This window comes from Salvelinus sp. IW2-2015, linkage group LG1 (genome assembly GCF_002910315.2).
Source record: "Salvelinus sp. IW2-2015 linkage group LG1, ASM291031v2, whole genome shotgun sequence".
Classification (NCBI taxonomy): domain Eukaryota; kingdom Metazoa; phylum Chordata; class Actinopteri; order Salmoniformes; family Salmonidae; genus Salvelinus; species Salvelinus sp. IW2-2015.
This window is the reverse complement of record NC_036838.1, coordinates 29722457-29738307: the sequence shown is the minus strand read 5'-3', so window position 1 is coordinate 29738307 and position 15851 is coordinate 29722457. Positions and strand designations below refer to the sequence as shown.

Genomic DNA, 15851 nt, shown 5'->3' with positions numbered 1-15851 from the left:
CATCTTTTGCCCACGAGATTTTTTACTGTAGCGTAACCAGTACGGTCTTTATACTCCTCAGGACATATCAAACATAATTGTGATGTCTATACATTTCTCACGTCAAGTTTTTTACTTGATAAAACCATTTTTAATAGCATATATCTAAATAACATTGCAATAATAGTTAGTGTAGACCATTATAATCTAGGTAACAAATTACTTTGAAGGGTTTAAATTTGTTTGTCACGTCAATGTCCAAGGTAGACCTATTTCAATTCATGGGGATTAATGACGAACACTACTGAGTGGGGTGCATTTTTCCTTTAAGAACACTGCTTTAAACCTCCGTGAAAGGAGAGCACCACCCGGGTAAGGTGGACCCATAGTTTTAAAGAAAGGGATAAGCTAATATAGCCAGAAGGCTAATACATTATGAACAGTGTAAGCTAACATAACATTATAAAAAGTATAAATCCATACATAGGCAAGCATAAATTAGAACGTTAGCATTCCTGTTAGCATGCTATGTGGCTAATTACACTCGCATGCTAATATAAACAAGGCTATGGGAGCCGCCATCTTGGAATGGTCACATGACAATAATAACAACTGGAAGCGGCAGCCGTGGCCATTTTAAGCCTATATGTTTCAATGGCAAGGGTGTCACCACATATATAACATATAACATATTTGGTGTTACTAATTAGACAACAACCAAAGTAGGCCTACTTATTATAACTCAACCAAAAGTGTACAAAACAGGCGATGTAACATGGCATATTACATACAGGTGAAATACTAACCAAGTTATACTGGCTAACAGTTAGGTATAGTTGGCTAGTGACAATGTAATAAAGGGATTGTTACATATTGGGAACAGGAATATACAATATGTAGGCRAATATAACTTGAAGTAATAAAGGCACTCTGGCTCCTCAAAGTCCACTTACATGGGCAGTGAAGTACAAACACTAAGGAGTCCAGAGGTTGTAGGACAAAAGGTGTCCACAGGTGGAAGTCCTGGGATGGGAGAAGTCCTGAGGTGAAGGGCACAGCACAGATATACAGCATCTACTGGTGGAGACAGGTCAATGTAGCCTAATCGATACAAACCAGATAATTGCCTGCAGCTGATTGGCTAAATATGTCTGGCATCAGATTAATAGTTGCCCAGCAACATGGCAACCAATCAGAGGTCAGTTGGCCAAGGTCAGGGAGATGAGAGAGTTCAATAGCCAGACATATTGGCACCAGAAGATGGAGGGTGTTTGAGTGGGCTGCAGAAACTTCTATGTTATAGTAGAGCCTGACCTGTGCTGTGAGAAGTTATTATATGTATATGCAGCGCATATGGAGGACATTGTTTAGCGTGATGTCATTTTATCAATGCTATATATATTCCATCCTATCTTTTAATATTGTGGGGTGGTTTTGTGCTCTATGGAACACTAGTCAGATTTAATAAGGTAATACAATCTGTGGGAAGATCATTGGAGAAAGCCAGGAACTCCTCAGGGACATCTATAAAAAACAAGTGATGAAAAGGGGGGGGAAATATCCTTGGACATTACACACACACTCCCTCATTGTGGCCCTTCCTCCCGTTTACCGCAACCAATCAATCATGTCCCGCATTAAATCAACAAATTCAAACGCCACTTATTTAGAAAAAAGTTGATTTGTCCTATATAGACGTTCCAGCCTGTTTCTTGGAATCACGTTGCGCGTATGACAAGATATAATATCAGAAGGTGTGGTAGGCATAATGGTGACATTAAATACCTCTCCATTGTTGAGATTTGATATTGAGAATATGAGATTGATATAATTAGAATAAAAGAACTACGGTAATTTTGTGACATTTGTGAGCCTCTCAATGCTCATTAGTTGTTAATTCAACATATTTGCTGCTACTTCACTCAATCTCGTTTTTTAAATATCCCTTCCTAACTGTTTTACATTCCGTGAGACCAACCAGAAATGTTTCTTTGGCCAAATATTCCCAGATTTTCATAAAACAGTCACACATGTGGTCTCTCGTGCTGCTGGAGCACACCCGAGTGTCTCTCCACCACATACAATGGTGTGAGTAAAGTGAAATCAAAGCTGAATCAACGCCTTGGAAGATCACATAATGATTCATTAGTATTCTACATAACAGAAACACATATAATAATATTGTATAAAACGTTACTGTTACACCAATAACACCACCTAATTTCTCATGAGACTTTAGGATGGTTAGCTGAATAGTCACACTTTTTTCTCATGTGGCCAAAACTCAACCGCGCGCCCCACTAGGCAGAATGTGATTCCATTGAAACAAAATATAGGAAGGCTTTATATTGTTCTTAAGAGAATATATATGGGCATAGGCAGACGTTGCAATTGGAGGATGCATTTTATGTATATTATACACTGAACAAAAATGTAAACACAGCATGTAAAGTGTTGGTCCCATGTTTCATGAGCTGAATAAAATATCCCAGAAATGTTCCATACACACAAAAAGCTTATTTCTCTCAAATGTTGTTTACATCCCTGTTATTGAGCGTTTATGCTTTGCCAAGATAACCCATCCACCTGACAGGTGTAGCATATCAAGAAGCTAATTAAACAGCATGACCATTACACAGATGCACCTTGTGCTGGGGACAATAAAAGGCCACTCTAAAATGTGCAGTTTTGTCACACAACACCACAGTGCAATTGGCATGCTGACTGCAGGAATGTCCACCAGAGCTGTTGCYCAGAGAATGTAATGTTAATTTCTCTACCATAAGTCACCTCCAACATCGTTTTAGAGAATTTGGCAGTACGTCCAACCAGCCTCACAACCGCAGACCACATGTAACCACGCCAGCCCAGGACCTCCACATCTGGCTTCTTCACCTCCGGGAATGTCTGAGACCAGCCACCAAAGAATTTCTGCACAAACTGTCATAAACCATCTCAGGGAAGCTCATGAGCGTGCTTGTCGTCCTCACCAGGGTCTTGACCTGACTGGAGCTCAGCGTCGTAACCGACTTCAGTGGGCAAATGCTCACCTTCGAATGGCACTGGCACACTGGAGAAGTGTGCTCTTCGGGGATGAATCCCAGTTTCAACTGTACCGGGCAGATGGCAGACAGTGTAGTGTGTATGGCGTCGTGTGGGCGAGCAGTTTGCTGATGTCAACTTTGTAAACAGAGTGTCCCATGGTGGCGGTGGGGTTATGGTTTGGGCAGGCATAAGCTACGGACAATGAACACAATTGCATTTTATCGATGGTAATTTGAATGCACAGAGATACCGTGATGGGATCCTGAGGCCCATTGCCATGCCATTCATCCGCTACCATCACTTCCCGTGTCAGCATGATAATGCACGACCCCATGTCATAAGGATCTTTACACAATTCCTGGAAGCTGAAAACGCCCCAGTTCTTCCATGGACTGCATACTCACTAGACATGTCACCACCCATCTATGCGAAGAAGATGTGTTGCGCTGCATGAGGCAAATGGTGGTCACACCAAATATGGAATGGTTTTCTGATCCACGCCCTTTGTTTTTATGGTAGCTGTGACCAACAGATACATATCTGTATTTCCAGTCATTTAAAATCCATATATATACATATATATATAGGACGAGCCCTGACTATAATACAGTATTAAAGTGACAAGTGTTCAATGACTCTATGTACATAGGGCAGCAGTCTAAGGTGCAGGGCAGAGTACAGTGTCTAAGGTTCAGGGCAGGGTACCGGGCGGAGGCTAGCTAGTGATTAATGTTTAACAGTCAGATGGCCTGTAGATAGAAGCTGTTTCTCAGTCTCTTGGTCCCAGCTTTGATACACTTGTACTGTCTCCGTCTTTTAGATCAGTGCTTCCCAACCAAGGGTACTGAGCCTATCCACATGGGGTACTTGAGAAGACTCATGAGACCATACACTTACTGGTAAAATGCACATTAGGGGGTACTTAAGGGGTACTCCTGTTGGAGCAAAAATCAGTTGGTGGTACAGTAACCGAAAAAGGTTTGGAATCACTGTTCTAGATCCTAGCAGGGTGAACAGGCTGTGCTTCAGGTGGTTGAAGTCCTTGATGATCTTCTTGGCCTTCCTGTGACACCAGGTCCTGTAGATGTCTTGGCGGGCGGGCAGTGTGCCCCTGGTGATGCGTTGGACCGCACCCCCCTTTGGGGAGCACTGCGGTTGCTGGCAATGCAGTTGCCGTACCAGGCGGTGATACAGCCTGACAGAATGYGCTCAGTGCTGCATCTGTAGRWGTTTGTGAKGGACTTAGTGGCCAAGCAGCATTTTTTCAGCCTCCTGAGGGAGAGTAGGTAGTAGAGGGATACCATTATTTGCCATTTACACTTAGTAATTTAGCTACAACACCTACATTAAAATTACTTCCACCGACAAGGATGGGATTCACAATAGATTAGCAATCCATCGCCTTCACCACTCAGCCACCTCATCATGTATTTGTTAGGTTGTTTTTTGTTGGGGKTTTTTTTCCTCCAAGGGGTAAAAGATAACTTAAAATTAGGTACATGTTGAGGGTTTAATCAAAACTTTTAGAAATAATTTAGCCACACGCTTTTGCTTCAATATACTTTTTTTTCTTCTTACAGTTTATAATTTTAAACATTTTAACCAGGATCTTTTCTGGGCCGCATGGGTAAAGTGTAGGGGCGATCTCCTTATACCTTTATATCCTCATATCCCACATTAACTGGATATAATATTTGAGTCAACACTCTCTCTCTCAGCTCCAAGGCCAGCTCTTGTTGTTATCAGTCAGCAGGGGAAGGGATTTGGGGATAAGTGAATTCTGGAAAGAGGAAGAAAAATACCCACATCAACCCTTGCCTAGTTACTCCTTCACCCCCTTTGTGACATCCCAATTGGCCACCTTTCGTGTACTCCTCTCTTTCCCAATGAGGCGTTAGCTTCACCCATCTTTGTCTCTGAAGCACCAATGGCTACACGTTTTATACTTCTGTGGTTCTCCAAGTAAACAGAGTCGATAAAGCTGTGTAAGGGCCACGCAGCCAGAGCTCACTGAATGTTTGTACCCTGGGTCCTTTCCTGTCATTGGCCCCTAGGTGCAAAACAGGGAGCAAGCTTTTACTCAGATCATGCTGCAGAGCAGTGGGACTGTGGTCCATGACCAGGGCTAAATTGACTCCAATTCACTTAAATGAAGCAATTGTTTATATGGATTTGATAAACATTTAGCTAGATTTTTTGTGTTTATATAAAATATATTGGAAATTAACCAGACTCTGACTCTGACCCCAATCCAACTGTGAAGGAAGAGGAAGCCATACCTCACTCACATTTGCCACTGGAGCTATTTGTTAGAAATGAGAATGCAGCTATGCAGGCTTTGCATTTAATGTGCCTTACTCAGTTGTACTAAAGGCAATTGTGTGTGTACATCAGAGCATATGATTATGTGTTATTACGTTTGTATGCAAATTAAAGCTGCCCTGGTCATTCACACATAGGATTCATTCCTTTTTTACAAATGCAAGCAGATAATTATTTTGTGGTGTAATGTTGCTAGAACACCATAAGGTAAAAATTTTCAACAGCATTGAAACGTGCTATGAGGAGTGTGGTCAAGCTTCATGAAATGTATCGATTGTTGCTTGTGATTGTAAATCTATGACCTCCATTGTCCTGTCTATATTGTACTGCTGTATGATTGGTCCTTGCAATCTCGGTTCCATGGGACGACCCTACCACATTGAAGTTGAAATAAAAAATGGTTACGGTTAGGTACCGTTATGRTTAGGGTAAAGGTAGGGGTTAAGTTTAGGGTTTAGGGTAGGGRCGTCCCAAGGATCTCGGATAACACTAACCCCAAATGATTGGCCAGAACAGATAAGGACTTGCCCATGTATTAACCACTCCCCGCTCGCGCTTTCTTCACGTGATATTAAGACAGACCTTCCAAAGTTAAAAACAGACTTTGTTTATTTTTCAGGTCGTTGCTGCAATGTGCACGGACTAGTTCTCTTTGCTCATCAGATTTCTCATGCTCTTGTCAGATTTATTGTGAAAGGAGTAGTAGTTATATATTACTTTAATAAAAAGAAAGTGTCGAATTTATTTGACATTAATTTTGTTACTGCATTTCATATTTTGGGGGTATTATAGCTGACGTTATATAGCGCGAGCAAGCAAACTGTCTAAGGGTGAGGATTAACGTTCTCACAATTTTCGCCATGCATGTGCATAACATCAATGTATACATTAGATGCACATTTTGTTTGTTCACGCTGTTTTGCACGTTTCTGCTATTTGTTTTCGTGACAGACCAAACGGTGGGGATTGCTATTAAACGGTAAACAACCATTTCAAGACAGCGCCATGGCGACTGAAGGGGAGACATGGACCACCGTTCAAAAGCATGATGGTGAGTTATTTGAATAGCATATGCACGAATGCACGCTTATTTCAAGGCAGTAAGTCGTTTGGCTTGAACGAGGAAAACATGTTTGCCCACTTCGCTATTGTCTCAAAGGGTTGGGTTGCAGTTCCAGCCACACTCCACCATGTGCTCTCGTGCTCGAGCACTTGTACTAGCGCGAGCCCAGTTAGCAATGAAGCTAGATAGCAAGTTAGTTCGACGGCCAACTCACAAATTGCTGAACGACATATTTGAGTATGTAAAGTTTTTTATGGACCCATTGTCTTGCTGGGCATATGTGAACACGTCCTCTAATATTTAACCCATTCGAAACGTGTTTTTGCAGTGCARTACTTTCCTCTTTACATCTTGTTACCTAACTGGCTAGCCAGATACGTTAGCCTTTCGCCAATCAACATGCTGTAGTACACCGTTGTTGCGCAATCAATCACTAGCAGTTATATACTGTCCTGTCAAATGTTTAAATTACGTACATTTGCCTACACATTTATTTGTATTAAGGGATGTTTTGTGATTAACGTTACTGCTTTGAAGAACACATTTCCTGTACCTCTTGTCTGGAATGTCCATAAACATTGATGCAACAGTGCTTTCATTTTTGGCCAATGCTATATGTTTTTAATCAATCTCGGAAATTTGATTAAATGCTAAATACCCTGACAAACCCCTTTGTTTGCATAAGCATGCGGTCAAACGACGAACTCAATGTTCATGTTGTCAAACAACACCACGCCCCCTTACTAGAAGCGCAATCCGTTGCAATACCATTTTTATTGGSCTACTTGAAAAATACTTCAACGAACATCCAAATAACGTTTATGCATATTAGTTAAATACGTGTATGACATTGAACATCATTCATTATGTTGAATGGGACGGATTTGTAAACGAGCTCTAATCATCCTTTATCACAACTACACAATGAAACAAAGAAATGAAATAAAGAATGATGGTTAAAAAGCTTTGAGGMCCTTAAATTAAATTCTGGGAAAAAGGGCATACTCAGCTCCATCATTCATTGAAACAGATGGCTCATTCATCAAAACCAACTTATATTGCCACCTACTTTAATGATTGTTTTTCATTGGCAAGATTAGCAAATGTAGGCATAACATGCCAGCAACAAATGCTGACACTACACATCCAAGTATATCTGACCAAATTATGAAAGACAAGCATTGTAATTTTAAATTCCGTAAAGTTAGTGTGGAAGAGGTGGAAAAGTGATTGTCTATCAACAATGACAAGCCACCGGGGTCTGACAACTTGAATGGAAAATTGAGGTTAATAGCGGACGATATTGCCACTCGTATTTGCCACATCTTCAATTTAAGCCTACTAGAAAGTGCGTGCCATCAAGCTTGGAGGGAAGCAAAAGTCATTCCGCTACCTAAGAATAGTAAAGCCCCATATACTAGCTCAAATAGCCGACCAATCAGCCTGTTACCACTCCTTAGTTAACTTTTAGAAAAAATTGTTTGACCAGATTCAATGCTATTTTTACAGTAAACAAATTGACAAACTTTCAACAGCCTTATAGAGGAGGATGGCACCACATTCAACAAGCACAGCACTTACACAAATGACTGATGATTGGCTGAGAAATTGATGATAAATAGATTGTGGGGTCTGTTTTGTTAGACTTCAGTGCGGCCTTTGACGTTATCGATCATAGTCTGCTGCTGGCAAAACTTGTGTTATTCCTTTACACCCTCTGCTGTGTTGTGGATAAAGAGTTACCTGTCTAACAGAACACAGAGGGTGTTCTTTAATGGAAGCCTCTTTAACATAATCCAGGTAGAATCAGGAATTCCCCAAGGCAGCTGTCTAGGCCCATTTAACACTSTTTTTGCAATATTTAAACCAAATTGAACATGTTTCATTATTTATTTAGGGCTAAATTGATTTTATTGGTGTATTATATTAAGTTAAAATAAGTGTTCATTCAGTATTGTTGTAATTGTCATTATTACAAATACATTTTTTAATTATTATTATTATTTTTTTTAAATCGGCCGATTAATCGGTATCGGATTTTTTTGGTCCTCCAATAATCGGTATCGGCGTTGAAAAATCATAATCTGTCGACCTCTATGTACCCTTTCAGTTTGTTTGCCAACTCGTAATAGAAGAAAATTGACTACAAAATGGAGATGGCCTCAATCACGCTGTCTGTGTGAGCACAGATGCCATAATGGGACATATACAAAGATGATATCTCTATCATTCTCTGTTTGCCACATACAACTGGGAAAAATCTATTTGAACGGCCTTCCAACTGGTAGATACTAGTGGGGAAACTAGTCGGTCATCCTTCAGCTCCAAGTGGGAGGTGGTCATTTACCATTTCAAGTCGTAAATACCAGTTGGATGCATTTGCATGCTTTGAACTCATTGAGAAACACCCAATTTGGCTAATGGCCAACAAGCTGTGTCAACCATAAACTAAAAGTACAGCTATCAGGCTTGTAAACAAATGATAGTGTTCAAAAACCGTATGAATAGATTGCATTAAAAAAAATTGTAGTTGCATTTATCAAGGTAATTTCCTTAGTAGGTGACGTCAGAGGTCGCCATGTGGGAGAAGTCGGAGTTCAGCGACGATAAATAAGTTTCCCACAAGGAATTACCAGTTGGAGGGCCGTTCAAATGTTTTTTTCCCCCCAGTCTTATGTGGTAAAGACTGATGAATATCATCTTTACATGTCCCTTTATGGCGTCTGAGCGCACGGGCAACGCCAGTGCGGCAATCTCCTTTTTGAAGTAGTACTTTTCCTTATCTACTACTTTTGAGTTGGCAAAAAACTGCAAGGGTATGTACTGCCAACTCAAAAGYAGTAGATAAGGAAAACAAGGTTAGTGATTTAATGCTACCTATATTTATGGAACGTTTGCTCACGTGTATAATTCATTGGCTGATGACCTGGATGGAGTCATGTGATCCTTCACCGATAGGAAGGCCCACCCAGTCCACAATTTAAAATGGTGGAAGCCCTCAAGGGCAATGTCCATGCCAAATTGGGTTTTATCTATCTAGAGTCCTATCTAACTCTATGGTGGGAAATTCTCACTTCCCACTTGGTTACTAATGCAGCATCAAGCCTTACAAGATTAGTGACGTGGGCATGTATAGCTCGCTATATGGACCAATAGAAATACTTGACGTAATGCATGTGCTTAATGTACTAATGTGAAATGGATGCCCTTTTTATTTATAGCATATAGATTATGGTTTGGAGATCAGGTTGCAATTGTGTAATTTGTTCAGTATTACTAAAACCAACCTACAGTTCCTACTTGGAATATCTGATAAGGATTAAAATAATGATTACAATTCAGTGAAAATTGTAAAGCATAATTAAACCCAGGATTTCATTCTAGTGTCACGTGTGAAAATACTCACGTTATTGCCTTTTGTAAAGTACATACATTGGAATTTCTCAGTGTTGCTTAGCAATTAGTGCTTTAAGTCATTTGTTTACTCTTTTTTTTTTTTATGACTATGAAATAATACAAATTCAGTTGTGTATATTACTTGCTTTTTATTTAACTAGTGTTATTTTTCATTCCTCAGTCATCTCTGCGCATGCGGTAGCAATCAAACAGAAAACGGGCGCAGTGGATTATGGTCAATTGTAGTTAATTACCACATTGTTGTGCTGACCTAGGCTGAATATTCTTTTAAATAAAAACCAATACTCCCCTCAGCCCAGCGTCCCACATAGGTCTTGGCATGATTTCTCTCCTGAAAGAAACGGTGTGTTGGGCTCACAAAAAAATGGAATTCAAGTAATTGAACCGAATTTGTCCAATTAGTTGTTTAATAACTTTTTGTTGTTGTTGGGTTTAATCACTCAGATCTACTGAAAATATTGTAAGAAAACACACCAGTACATAATACAACCCCCACCCCCCCCCACCCAATATGTAAGATAAGAGAGTGCCAGGAATGTGCACTTTAATGGTACACTCCATGCTTGAGTCATAGTGGTCAAAACAGCTGCACATATGGGCTGTTGCTCTTCCATATGAACTCTGTTAGCCCAAGTCTACTCGAGGAAGGCCTGTCGCGCTTGGTTAAACAGCTCAGCTGCTGTGGTGATAACACTCCCTGTCAAAGACGCCTTTGTGTGGGTTGGAGTAAAAACCCTCCCGCAAACAAAGGCCTATTGAGTTCAACACAACTGTCAGTGAAATTATTTCACCCCTGAAATGCTGCAATGTCCACACCACCGCTTACATATAGCCTAGCAGCAACTGGAACAAATTGCATTTTAATTACTTGTTTGTGTTGACATTCTGATAATATACTTGCTTTGGCATGTCTCTTACTTTATGATTATCTGACGCGAGTGTGGAACGTAACCCAGCTTTTGAATGGAGCAGCAACCTGCCTATAGAGTATTAATGATAGGCTGCAGTGTTATTTTAGCAGCATTGTAGGGTACTACCTGTAAGAACATTTATATAGGTAGTAGTCCTGAGGTAAATATAGGATGAAAGTAAAGCATAATGGAGCGTGCACTACACTGAAACGGACGCTTAATTTCAACTGAGGACCGAAAACAAACACAGCTGGGAAAAGATATGGCCTGCCCGAAATGGCACCATATTCCCTATCAGGAACATTTGCTACCTATTGAACCCCTCCAGGACAGAACCAACAACCAACCACACCCCTCCCTCTCCCTCCTTAACCCAATTTGTAACAACACACCAGATAAGTCTGATTGTCCCAAATCAAGCCCCAGAGTGCTTGTTTGTGTTCAGCAGGGCACATCATATAAATACATTTAGCAACAGAAATCAATTTGTGATGCAGGTCCAGGTAGTAGCATCTCCCCCTTTCACCCAGTTTGAAAACAAATTCTCCACACTGAACACGGCCATGTCGGACAGCAGTTTGAATGCATTTCATCATGTGAGGGTTGCAAAACTTTGGTAACTTAACGGGATTTCAGCCGTAAGAAGTTAATGGAATCGATATGCGAACAGCCAGTGAAAGTGCAGGGCGCCAAATTCAAACAACAGAAATCTCATAATTAAAATTCCTCAAACATACAAGTATTATACACCATTTTAAAGAAACTTGTTATTAATCCCACCACAGTGTCCGGTTTCAAAAAGGCTTTACGACGAAAGCATACCATGCGATTATGTTAGGTCAGCACCTAGTCACAGAAAAACACAGCCATTTTTCCAGCCAAAGAGGAGTCACAAAAAGCAGAAAGAGAAATTTAATCACTAACCTTTTGATGATACTCATCAGATGTATGTTTTGTTCGATAAAGTTCATATTTATATCCAAAAATCTTAGTTTACATTGGCACGTTATGTTCAGTAATGTTTTGCTTCCAAAACATCCGGTGATTTTTGCAGAGAGCCACTTCAATTTACAGAAATACTCATAATAAACATTGATAAAAGATACAAGTATTAGACATGGAACTTTATGACCTGGACTACCCATCCGGGATATTTGTCATCAGAAACCCTGACTAGCGTAGCCTAGCGCAAACTATATAATATAATTTCATGAAATCACAAGTGCAATATTGCAAAACACAGCTTAGCCTTTTGTTAATCCATCTGTCGTCTCAGATTTTGAAATTATGCTTTACAGCGCAAGCAATACTTGCATTTGTGTAAATGTATCGATCGCTCGACAAAACAATAAGAACACCTAGCGTCAGGTAACTTGGTCACAAAAATCAGAAAAGCAATCAAATTAATCGTTTACCTTTGATGATCTTCGGATGGTTTCACTCACGAGACTCCCAGTTAGACAGCAAATGTTCCTTATGTTCCATAAAGATATTTTTTATATCCAAATACCTCCGTTTGTTTGCTGCGTTATGCCCAGGAATCCACCGGAAAAAGCGTTCGCGACAACGCCGGAAAAAAATCCAAATTATATCCATAATGTCCACAGAAATGTCAAACGTTGTTTTTGATCCAACTTCAGGGTGTTTTTCAAATATCTATTCGATAATAAATCAACCGGGACAGTTGGCTTTTCACTAGGACCGAGAGAAACAATGGCTGCCTTTMACTTTTGCGCAAAAATCACTCAGAGCCCCCACCTATCCACTTACGCAATGTGCCCTTTCACGCTCATTCTTCAAAATAGAAGCCTGAAACTATGGCTGTTGACACCTTAGGGAAGACATAGAAAAAGAAGTCTGGTTGATATCCCTTTATATGGGCAATAGGAAAGCATGGGAACAGAGGTCTCAAAAACAGGGCCACTTCTTGGTTGGATTTTTCTCAGGTTTTCGCCAGCAATATCAGTTCTGTTTAACTCACAGACAAAAGTTTTACAGTTTTGGAAACTTCAGAGTGTTTTCTATCCTAATCTGATTATATGCATCCTAATTATATGCATATTCTAGTTTTGGGGGCTGAGAAATAGGCAGTTTCAAATGGGTACGCCTTTTTAGCCAAAAGTGAAAACTGCGCCCYCTAGTTCTAASAAGTTAAGATCCACCTCTCCTTAATGCAACCGCTGTGTCAGATTTCAAAAAAACTTTACGGAAAAAGCACATTATGCTATAATCTGAGTACAGCGCTCAGAGCCCAAACAAGCCATAAAGATATCCGCCATGTTGTGGAGTCAACAGAAGTCAGAAATAGCATTATAAATATTCACTTACCTTTGATGATTTTCATCAGAATGCACTCCCAGGAATCCCAGTTCCACAAATGTTTGTTTTGTTTAATAAAGTCCATAATTTATATCCAAATACCTCCTTTTTGTTCGCGCGTTTAGTTCACAAATTCAAATTGACGAAGCGCAGGGCAGACGAAATGTCAAAAAGTTCCATTACAGTTTGTAGAAACATGTCAAACGATGTATAGAATCAATCTTTGGGATGTTATCATAAATCTTCAATAATGTTTCAACCGGACAATTCCTTTGTCTTTAGAAATGAAAAGGAACGCAGCTACCTCACAGGCGTACGCCTGACTGAGCTCATGGCATTCTGCCAGACCTTAGTCAATCAGCTCTTATTCTCTCCCCTTTCACAGTAGAAGCCTGAAACAAGGTTAAAGACTGACATCTAGTGGAAGCCTTAGGAAGTGCAATATGACCCCATAGACACTGTATATTGGATAGGCAAAGACTTAACCTACAAACCTCAGATTTCCCACTTCCTTGTTGGATTTTTTTCTCGGGTTTTTGCCTGCCATATGAGTCTACTAATAATCTAATCTATTACAAATCTACTAATAATATGCATATCTTAGCTTCTGGGCCTGAGTAGCAGGCAGTTTACTCTGGGCACTTTATTCATCCAAGCTACTCAATACTGCCCCCAGCCATAAGARGTTAACCAAAATCCTCAGGTTTTCTAGAAATCCTGGTTGGAGGATTCCTAGATTTCTTGCCTATTCCTTCCTGATTCTATTAATCTTCCAACCAGGAGTTTTGAGAAAGTTTACGGAGTTTTTCCAAACCTACTTTGCGTCCATTACCCCACTGACTCCAATCTGTTTGGCTGTGAGTGACTTTACTGAACTGCCACTATCACCTCATACAAAGCAGCCATTACAACTGGAACTGGGTCAATTCTCCCAGCTCCAGTGACCCAGCCTCTCACCACGTCCAAGCCAGTGCCAAGTGTACACACACTAGGGTTGTGACAAATTAACAATTTTGCTTAACATTTAAACTGAACATTTTTTACATTATTTTTTTCTGTTAAAATGTGATGTAAAAAAGTCTTAAAATCCCATGTCAATTCCCAATGCAGAATAATGGTCCTGTTACGTATGTAGGACCGCTAAGGCCGGGCAATGAGGTTATCTACCGCAGTCATATACCCTTGAATGGAACTAGGCTACTACAAGTGTACACTATGGATTTTTAACGACGACACGAAACCTTCTCTGGAGATACCCGTTCAGTGGCACTTCGAAACTATTTTACTTGTCTGTAAAGGAATGCCGCTTCTGAAAGGAATGCCGTCCATCACTAGGCGACCAGAACTGTCAATAAAATTATCTTGAGCTGCCTGCGCGCAGCTAGCCTGCTGCCTGCTCACCGACCACTCTTTCCTAAAAAAGTACTTTAAAAAGTTAGTTAAATACTGTGACTTACCAAGACATTTAGKAGAAAGATGAGTCGATTCCTAGCGGAAAAGTTTCTGAATCGTTGTGTGCTTTCGTCGTAAAGCCTTTTTGAAATCGGACACAGTGGCTGGATTTACAAAAAGTTTATCTTTAAAATGGTGTAAAATACTTGTATGTTTGAGGAATTTTAATTATGAGATTTCTGTTTGAATTTGGCGCCCTGCACTTTCACTGGCTGTTAAGTCGATCCCGTTAACGGGATCTCAGCCATAAGAAGTTAACTGCCTTGTAAAGGGGCAGAACAACATTTTTACCATGTCAGCACAGGGTTTAGATTCAGCAACCTTTCGGTTACTGGCCCAACGCTCTAAGCTTCTAGGCTCGGCCACCAGACAGACTGAATCAGGACCGTGTACTAGGCCTATATCAGCAATCAAAAGCTGTATCTCGCAATGGAATGGAATTTCCTGGCTTGCAATGTCTCGCAACGTCAGTAAAGCAGAGCCTATCACCAATGAGTAGGCTAGGATATTCTATACGTGACAGACTGAACACACACTCACAACATTAGTGTAGAGAGAGGGCAGGCAAGCCAGCTGCAGTGTGAATTTTGTGTAGGGGGGACGACGACAGTTTGTTAGAGATCCTAATTTCATTAAAAAGTTCACACACACACAGGCCAACTGAATACCATTTACAGTTATAGTGGGAGTTAATCTCACGATTACCCATGTAGCCTACTGGCTACTAACACAGGAATACAAGGGGTTGTTTTTGACAGCAAAGTTCCCCGCTGACCTGGATCAAGCCCAAAGCTTTTAGGAGGATCTGCTGTCTGCCCTGCTGTTTAGTGTTATTTTTATTCTGGTTAATTTACTAAGGTTACTRTAATACCTTAAAGAGGAGTGATTGAGAGAAAAGGAGTTTCAGACTGGGGGGGGTAGCCTATGAGCTAGTAATATTATTGTCTGAGTGCTGGTGGGGAAGTCTGCATTAAATACAGAGCGCAGAATGGACCGGTCTTATTTGCATCAGTCATCGCCATGCAGAAACTTGCCACTCACATTTTTTGAATTCACAAATCGCAATACAGTCGACGGATTCAAACATTTCAAAGGACATATCTGGACACTTAAGTATACAGAAGCACTTCTCCATACAGCTAGGCTGCCTATGATAGACACTTACTAAAACATTTTTTTTAAAAACAAACCACACTGAAGTAGAGAAACTAGTTTCTAGCACGTTCAGTTCCCTATACAGTCAGTGACAACCTACATGGCTCAGACCACAGATCACTGCATTATAAATGTCAAAGGGCATGTGGCCAGTACTAGCTAATTAGAGAGGTATAMGGTTACCTTTG

General features: G+C 40.4%; 1 protein-coding gene across 1 annotated transcript in view; it reads left to right on the top strand.

Moving 5' to 3' along the window:
- The first annotated feature begins 5948 nt into the window (after window positions 1-5948).
- Window positions 5949-15851, top strand: part of LOC111964413 (programmed cell death protein 4) — a 30159-nt gene continuing 20256 nt past the window's right edge. The window contains exons 1-2 of the mRNA XM_023988315.2: window positions 5949-6176; window positions 6298-6397. Of these exons, the coding sequence (XP_023844083.1) occupies window positions 6352-6397 (46 nt within the window). The 5' untranslated portion in view covers window positions 5949-6176; window positions 6298-6351. The remainder of the gene's footprint in view (window positions 6177-6297; window positions 6398-15851) is intronic.